Source organism: Cyclopterus lumpus, chromosome 17 (genome assembly GCF_009769545.1).
Source record: "Cyclopterus lumpus isolate fCycLum1 chromosome 17, fCycLum1.pri, whole genome shotgun sequence".
Lineage (NCBI taxonomy): Eukaryota > Metazoa > Chordata > Actinopteri > Perciformes > Cyclopteridae > Cyclopterus > Cyclopterus lumpus.
In genome coordinates, this window is record NC_046982.1 from 7179268 (window position 1) to 7189124 (window position 9857).

Genomic DNA, 9857 nt, shown 5'->3' on the forward strand with positions numbered 1-9857 from the left:
TGACATCTAGTGGCACACCAGAAAACAGGCATCTGCTGAGCACAAGCAACATTATTTGTGGCGTTGTTTGTAAACAGATTACTTCTTTGTTTTACATAAGGCACATTCTGAAAAACAAACTGAGAAATAATCTTTTATTTTATTGTTTATTACAGCAAAGAAGACTTTTATTTTTTATATTTTTTTACATGAGATGATAAATGTGCAGACGATGTGTACTTCTTGTCATCCCTGTGCTTCTGTAAACTCACCCGTGGAAAACCTTCTAACAGCAGAGGGTGATAGTGATCTGTGTTAGGGAATGTCACAGTGAGTGCAACCATACCTTTTTAAGGAACATAAATCCTCAAAATAATATATATATACATTTATATATATGCATATTCATGCTGCATAACATGTCGAACAAGACAACATAATTGATGGATCACTATCTTGCATGCGCACATTCAAGAAAAATATAAAATAGACTTGTTCTTCTAGTAGGTGAAAATTGTTGCTGTGTTCCGTTTGTTTGTTTTTTTTGACAGGAAAATTCTTTTATGCCTGTGATGACTGTTTAACACACACTTTAGATTTGAACACGGGGAACTGTAAATAACATCATACTGTACAGTGCAGACCAAACATCCAAAACACTGAAAAGCTTTCGGAAAACAATTAATTACGGTCTAAGTGACAAACTGCGACGCACAGTTTAGCTTCATCTGCTGAAACTGTGTAATTTATGGGTCGCATTTGAACGATGTCCATCCTCAGTTCTGGCACATTGTTCATCAGTCTACCGTATCTGCTTGTCACTGGCCAGTGTGAAGGACAGTTGATAGGGGAGTAGTGTGCCGCCTCGGGCAGAGGATCTTGCTGAAGGCCCTGCGGAAGCTGCTGTGGCAAAGCGCGTACAGGAATGGGTTAATCGCAGAGTTGGAGCCACAGGAGCCAGAAGGTGACCTCGTACCAGTGATGCTGGATGCACCGCCCTCTGCAGGCAGCACGGATGATCATCAGTAGGGTGTACGGTGCCCAGCAGATGGCAAACACACACACTATGATGGCAAGGGACTTAGCAATTTTCTTATCCCTGGACAGACGGCTAGGCTGGGCCGCCCTGCTGGTTAAGGGATCTAGTTTACACAAAACTGGGAGACGAGGTCTGGGAGTTGATAGAGCCTCTTACAGCCAGTGTCATGCCAAACCCACAGTTGTGGGACGGGGGGATACCTTTCCCCTGGGCAGAAGCAGGCTCGCTCAATTGAAGGTGGAGCTGGGCCTCCCTGCTGTGGAGCCTCCTCCTGCGTATGCTGAGGTAAATGCTGAGGTTGAAGAACGCCACAGAGATGAAAGGAGAAAAGAACTCCAGCATGGAGGCACTCAGCAGGAAGTACCAAGAGTAATAGAACTCTGCAAAGCACTCATCCTTTGGCACGCGTCTTCTGCCCACCACCAGCTCCCAAAATATGATAGCCGGGCCATACAGGACAAAGGCCAGCACCCAGACAGCAATCATCTTGACGACGGCTTGATGTGGCATGCCCTGTCTGTTACGATAACTTACCTGCAAATATAAGCAGAAATCACAAAAGATATACTGAGTGGTGCGGCCAGTGAGGGGTCACACTATCAAGGTCATTGTCCTCAAGTACACTATCTTGAGCCGTAAAACGGTATAGGCAATGTTCATACATATATATTTTTTGATTTATAAGACCAATAACACAGTGTCAAAGTAGTGCATTGTAATTAGAAATACCGCTAAATATGACGTAAATGTTATAAACGTGTGCAAAGTATAAAAAGTGTAAATAGAATGCAGGCAGAATGGCCCCTGTTGGTGGTATATTATGATTTGTTCTAAAATGGGATTGTCATTAGCGGTGCATTAATGTCTTAGCAGCATTTGAATGTTGCAGGTCAAGATGGAGATACATTCCAGTATTTGAAATACTGTTATGTAGTTTCATCTCTCAACAATGTATCATAATGTAAAATAATCAACCAGAAGCCATAGCTTGAAACCATGTTTCCAAAAAAACACCCAGTGAAACCCTTTGGAACTGATGAATAACTGAAAATGTTCACAATATAATGATCAAGCTAATATTGTGTTACATCGAACCTATTATTTTTTATTTTTTATTTTTGTCCACACTGGAGTTATCACAAACCCCAAAATGCATCTTATTAACCAGCCTGCTAGCAATGCACTGGAGTCCCCCCCCCCCCCCCCCCCCCCCCCACACACACACACACACACACACACACACACACTCACGAAACCCCAGTGGTTAGCGAGCTATCTTGATGTTGTGAACATGGAAGTTTCAGTAGCTTGAATACATGGTGCTGAAGAAAAAACTATCTTATCCAGGTTTATGTAATTGTATCATAATATAATACATTCCCTTGTATAATATTTGGAGAAGTATGGGGGGGCGGCGCCAATAGTGGGAGGAGGATAATTAATAATATGTATGTATGTTAAAATGAGGGTATGTATGTATGTGCTTATATACAGTATATTAACATGTGTGTAGGTATTGACATGTTTACCCTTATTTATATCTATATGTTTTATTTACATTTTATTTTGTATGATTATGTGCCTGTGCATCTTTGTGTGTGTGTATGTGTGCACATCTTTTCTTTTTCATATGCAAATCTAGAAAATAAACAAAAAAAATGTGATCACAAAAGAATCCAGCTAATAACGTTATAATATGTCGTTTTAGAGCGACACACAAACTTTCCAGCATCCTGACATCATGAGGGTGAAGTCAATGAGGCACTTCTCATGACCACTTGTCTCAATTAGTGTCACTTCCTATGTCCCCCGTCCACATTCTTGTTCAGGGGGCAACATGCCTCTCCAGCTGCTCGGCCCCTGTTCTGAATGACAAAGAAATAATTTGCAGTTCTTCAAGGAACACAAAATAAATGTTTGTGTAAATTAATTGGTCTTCAGCGATTCAAGACGGTGACTCTTTCCCCTGCGCTTCACGTCGTGCCGCTGCACTCAATGGAGAAGAATCACGTGTGCTCAATGGTGCAATCTGGACATTTTGCATATCGTTTTAGAGTGTGTTCGATTACTTCTGCTAGCTTCGAGATATTGACATTGGCTCGTTCTTATAATCCTGGGTAATGGCACAGACAATAGGGCATTTTTCTATTTACTGTGCAGTTAGCATTTTGTTAATGTGCTGACATTTCGTCTAACTGCCAAATATATGCATCCAATCTGACTCCATTGTTTTCAAAAGCCAAACTTTGTCCTGTGGCTGTTGACGATCCTTTGTCTTTCAATGTTCAGAGGGAAATGCTTTTAGGAAAATACTGCTTGGCAGCCAGTGGCCGGTTTCAGCTCTGATTGATCTCTCCAGGTTGGAAGGACCATGGCACGGAGGAGGATCTCTATGATCAAAGCTAGCTAATTAAAGAAGGGTATCTCTCTCTTTCTGGTGTTATTTGTGTTTGTTGCTCTGATGTTAAGTGTTTGCTTGTGAAAGGAGACAGAACACTCTCTTTGTCTTCCATGCCAAGCCTCATCCCACCTTTGAGTTGACACACACATGGATACAGTCAGTCAGCTAATGCACAGAGTAGGACAGGTTCAACGGGCCTGAGAGCTCCAGAGGTTTGGAAATGTAAGCTAATTACTGGATCCAAATAGAAAAAGGACATAAATGATGCTGTACAATTGTATTTCAGAAAAGCAAAGCAGTGGAAGATAGTTGCCCGGACATCAAGAACATTATTAGAATCTACTGAAGTGGAAGTTAGAGGTATTTCAGTTTTGTCATCAATATCACAACATTGACATCTTCTATATTTTCCAACGCCCAGTCTGTACCAAAGTCAAAATGTGACTCTTTTTTTTTTTTTGCATCTTCGTCATGGGGAAGGGCGATAATTAGGGGTGGCACTGGGCCTGAATGGGTCAGGAATGATTAACCTCCACAGATGGGCACATTTAGGAGCATGAGGCGGCACTGCCACTACCAATCACCTAGGGAAACTCACCGGTCAGAAAACAAACCACAGACACGGGCAGTGAACATGTGTGTGGCTCTTCAACTTCTAACATTATATCTTAAAAAAAACTGTTCAAATTGTAAGAATTTGATAATGACAACATTTCTGATTATTTTTACAAATATGGCAAGCAGCTGTGCGATGAATCTCGGTTCTAAATTCACTTTGTTGGTGCAGTGTACATTACAGATGTGAGGCACAGGATGATCCACTCACTGCTCTGGTGACTGACAGGAAGCGGTCGTAGCTGATGAGGACAATGTTGAAGGCTGATGCCGAACAGAGCAGGTAGTCCATGACCAGCCACAGCTTGCACAGTCCCCGGCCCAGTGTCCACCTGCCTGTGAGGATGTAAGGCATGTAGACCGGGATGCAGAATGCCCCTACAGACACACAGTGACGGGGAAAGAAATCAGAAAACAAGGGTGCGCAGAACATTTTTAAGTAATGCACATGCATTCATGCTAAATAACTTTAACGCTAGGAGGGTTGCAAAGTGATGAGTGAGTGTGAAAGGGCAGATTATAGAAAGATTGCACATGTACCAAAATTAAGCAATCCCATTGCCATATTCAGGAATTATCAAGAAATGTATAAAGCTCTCTAAATATATATTGCTTCATTGATGAGTGTGGACTTTAAATAATCTAATTGGTAACACAACACTAGAGTAAAGGGGGATTGACAGGCATACAGCAGCATTGCATATATTCCAAAACTTCACCTGTCATAGCAGCCTGTAACAAATAAGCTTTCTTGACAGAGCTACCACATACTTTAATCATATTCTGTTTGTCCAGGGTATATTAAAAAAGACTACGGTTGGACTTACCTACAAGGAAATCTGATATTGCCAAATTCAAGAAGTAGTAATTGCATTGCCTTCTCAAACTCTTGTCCACTTTAAAGGCCAAAATGACCAGTGCGTTGCCCAAAACTATCACAACCACCAAAGTCACCATCATCACCATCAGAATGACAAAAACGGGTCCCGAAAACACGAAGCTGGTCTGGACTCTAGTTGAGGTGCTGTTTAAATAGTACCGACTAGAGTTGGAATCAGTTTGTTCCTCCGACATGGTCCCGATGAACGACGCTCCCGTTATGTCCTCAAACGGCCAGGCGCTGAAATTAATAAGCCAGCAACAGGTGGCAGCTGGAGAAGGGACTGTGCATTCAACACCCCCATGCACGCTCTCAGAGCTGTCGCTTTCCTGTGGAAACTGAGCACAGTGTGCAGGAAAATCCACGAGAGAGCGCACAGTGCCTTTCCCAAAACGGTGCCTGGGCACTTGACGAATTACGCATTGGCCAGCAATGGCGCGCGCGTCTTACCGGAGATACCTTATTACTTCTCCTCACACATCGTTAAATGGAATGACTTTAAAGTAACACCACGGTCCGTACCGTGGAGAACGACGAGGTTCAGGGACGCCGCAGAAAAGTGTGGTTCTCTTATCTAATGGGAAATTAACCGGAATTAGTGGCCGTATCCATAACTCGCGTGTTAATGACAACGTACCGCAATTTGTTCAGTGGAATTTTGAGCGGACTATGAAAGCTGAAATCTATTCGTATATTGTATAAAGTGAGAGTGCCACTTTTAAATAACCCCCCCCCCCCCCTCCCCCCCCCCCCCCCCCCCCCCCCCCCCCCCCCCCCCCCCCCCCCCCCCCCCCCCCCCCCCCCCCCCCCCCCCCCCCCCCCCCCCATGTTCATGCTGTGAATCTGTATAGTTAGTAAACTGTTTACCAAATCTATCTGTTCTCAGCTGTAATCCATTCAACCTCCTGTTTGACTCACAGCCTACTAATTGCTTATTGTTGCCTCAAATGAGCATGTTGTGGGTGTAAGAGGATATGATACAGGATGTGGACATGGAAAAGCGTGGCACGATCAAATGATGGTGATGACCCTTAACGAATCCCACACTGGTTATTAAAAACATTAACTTCCAGCTCCTTGATGAACAAACAATTATATTGGTGTAGCTTGCCATTGTCTGTGGAAATTGTTGAGGGCATTTCATCAAAATTCACACTTTGGACATTCATCGACATATTAGTAACATGCAGTTACATATTAGTCATTTTCCCCAAAATAAATCTCATATATTCTGCTTTTCCCTCCCAACCCGCCAGTATACCTTCAATCTGAGAAGCTGTGCCAGTCAGCAAGAGCCCCATAGACCAAACAGAAAAGTGAGTGGGAGACTCGATCTCTCACTGAAGCTCAATACAAAAGGCCTTGTGAGATTAACAGTTTCACCAGTAGCAGTTCAATTCAATTCAATTCAGTTTATTTTGTATAGCCCAATATCACAAATTACAAATTTGCCTCAGAAGGCTTTGCAATCTGTACACATACGACATCCCTGTCCCAGGACCTCACATCGAATCAGGAAAAACCCAAAAATAACCTTTCACAGGGAAAAAAGAGGAAGAAACCTTCAGGAGAGCAACAGAGGAGGATCCCTCTCCCCGGATGGACAGATGCAATAGATGTCATGTGTACAGAATGAACAGCATTTACAAAGTTACATAAACACATTACATGAATATGACAATGTATGAATGGAACTCCAATCCATGAAACAGAAGGAGGTAGAGAGGAGAGAAGGAGGTTAAATAAGCATTCACCAGTAGTACCTCAAAAACCTCCAGTATATTCCATGTACATGTTTAGAGACTTGTGGGCGTAAAAGCTCCCTGGAGCACACAGTGGAGGAAGCTGGAGGCCCTATTTGCATTCAGATACTATCCTCTCAGTCCCACAGCTGTGGTCCAAAGAGAAATGAGAAACACTACAGCACAGTAGAAGTGACTGAAGGAGCCCAGCTTGAATTACTGTTATTTTCCCACAAATGGAGCCAGCACCATCTCTCAGTGTTAGTCGCGTCACAGTAGGAACTAGTGCAGGCAAAGCGTACTTTTTCCTTTCAGACTTCTCACAAGGGTTGTTCACAATAAGCTCAATTAAAATAAAAAATCAGCTCTTTAGACATTTGACCATAACTGCTTTGGTAGATTCTCTTAATTAGGTGGTTGGCTACCTTTATTGTCCGTTTTGATAAAAGAGAAATGATGGAGTGCTATATTATAAGAAAGATGTGTTATGATGTGAGTCACACCTCAGGGTAGCTGATAAACATGTGTCTTTTCAAAGACAAAGATAAGTATATTTCTACATGTGGTAATGGCTGTTGAAAGGTAGTGTAGAGAATGATGTTTTGTTTCAAAAGCCACATACTGTGCTTAAGTTACATACAGTATGAACAACCGCTCCCCTCTAAAGAATGACCGACAAATACGTTTTTATACTGGAGGGACGTGTAATCCTGTTGAATTGCAACGCTCACCTCCATAGATTTCATATTCAGGTAGTTTTGGGTTCCCTATAAAAAGGCTATAATGTCAGTTATTCAAAAGCACAAAAGGACGTGATGGAAACTGGCGCTGTGCCGTCATGGAAACTCATGCACATAAAGATATACACTATTGATGCTGATGTGCTCAGGAGACACTTTTCACAGAAAAATGGTATTTGCTTGCCATTAGGTCATGGAGTGCCAATTAAAAACAAATGTTGTAAACATTAACATTAATATTGCTCTTGATTTTTATTTGCCTTCCATATTGGAAATATTTTATTCCCAATAATAAATAATAAATGTCATAATATATAGATCATGCAAGCGTCTGAACCCAACATCAATATTAGATCATTACTGCAAAGGTCAAGCTTAAGGTGTTCTGGATAGCACACTGAGTGGTACACTGAAATGTTGGGAGCAGTAGCCGCACAGCCCACGGTGTATTTATTGCAATATAATGATCCGTTGCCAGTGTAAGGTATGGTAAACTATACCGCATACATATTAAACAGAATGCAATGAAAGTGTGTCAGGGAAGCAATGAATTTGGCAGGTGCACTGTTGCTGGATTTTGAAATACAAGTGCGGCGACTCATCTGAAAATGGAGGGCACTCAGAAACAAAGCAGTGCCACAGAGGGTACACAGAGGCTCTAGTGTTGCTGATTATACTGTGCCCTGCTGTGGCTCTCAATTACTCTAGTACTCAAGTGTTTGTGTTTGGATGCTGGGCTGGAGTACATATGCTATCATACTGTAACAGTGTGCCTATCCACAGTAATCACAGCTTTTATTAAACGATGGCATGTACAGTGCACGTCCCGATGCTCCCTTTAGTACTCAGTGAGCTTTGTATTCCATCCGTGGCCACACTCGTCCTTCATTGTACAGTATGTTGCCGTTTACAAATTGGAGCTAGAGACTGTATTTTACCGTAAATGTCAATAATTGCTACATATTATGTTTTGTCTATGTGTTATATTGTAAACCTGTCAATCGTGAGGTTTTACGGTTTAGAAATGGATATGTTTGCTTGACAACACGAGAGGTAAACAAAAGAACTGAAAACACCCAGTCCTGACTTAAAATGGTCCAGGATAAAAACACACAAAAACTATAAAAGCCTTTTTTTTATTATTGTAATTGTAGAGAGGGTAAAGTGACAGATATTCAAAGATAACAACTTGCAAAAAGTATTGGCTATTAGGGAGGAAAAGAAAAAAAAAAAAAAAAGCCAAGAACACGACGAAAACATTCTGACTCACAGACTCCTTCACATTTGATTTGGATCATTTCGGTCACAAAGCTTTCTTCAAAATGTAGCGGTGCATCTATCAGGAACATCAGGAAATAGGGCGTTAAAGGAAGAGGATAACATTTTGAAAAGCACACTTCCTGTTGAACAGGCACGGTTGCATCAATATGCTGGGTATTGCCTTTTGAACATAACAGAGACGTCCCCTGGTAGTCTCAGTCGCCACATCACATCAGGGCTGTCACAGTTTCCATAATAAGTGCTAATCACTAATGAGAGAGCTGAACTCGTTGTTGGATGGCTTCACATCCTCACAGTCTGTTTGGCAGCGCTGCTTCCGAGATGAAGGGTGCTGGCATTTACCTTATGCTGAAGATCCTCTGAAGCTCATTGAAATGCTGTGGGTGTGTCTCAGTGACAGCATTTTGACTTGTTGAATTTTTCATTTCATTTTCAAAAGCTCCAAGCCCGCTAATCCATGTATCACGGTACCCCACCCTCATATAAATGGGAAAAAAGCCATCATTGAATGCAACATGTTTAAGCTGAATGAACTGTTGTCTCCATGTTTTGAGCTGATAATACAATAATAATATTAACATGGTAACTGTATTATGTAATCAGTCCTGGTTGCAAAAGATTGAATATTCCTTTTAAATGATCACTTATGCCTTGATACATGGTGGTGTATTTATACATTTTGCTTCATGTGATGTAAATATAAAATAATAAAAGAAGGACTCAGAATGCTTTGAAATGAGGTTATTTACTTTGATTTCCTGGCTGAAGGTGAACAGTCAGATAACCAGAGGTGATCTATTCCAAAGCAGTGTTACATCTATACTGTATTTTCCAGGCACCAACACAGCAAGTACTTTAGAATGATATTCCTCATGAATATAAAGGTGTAGCATCCATGCTATAGACAATAAACCTGTGAGAATAATAGCTTAACCTGATGCTCCACTGGGTTTCATTCGAAGAGAACGCAGTGCTTCCGAGAGCTTTTTGGTGAATCAATGCATGTGTCTGGTGATATGTCATATTTGAAGTGTGAGTTTCGATATGAAAAGGAGCTCTAAAAGGAATCCAGAAGGATGACTGAGGGATTGCCTCAACACGGCTCTCAACATGACGGGACGAGCTTGATGCAGAGCGGCGGCCATTAGCCAGCCAGTCAGACACACAAACATGGACTCAC

The 9857-nt window shown here is 41.8% G+C and overlaps 1 protein-coding gene across 1 annotated transcript; it reads right to left on the bottom strand.

Annotated features, from left to right (window-relative positions):
- Positions 1–797: 797 nt before the first annotated feature.
- LOC117746854 (histamine H3 receptor-like) lies at positions 798–5003 on the bottom strand. The gene is given in 5 exon segments (XM_034556179.1): positions 798–923; positions 925–1134; positions 1136–1552; positions 4246–4412; positions 4862–5003. Coding segments are annotated over 5 exon segments (1059 nt in total). The 5' UTR covers positions 5001–5003.
- Positions 5004–9857: the final 4854 nt, after the last annotated feature.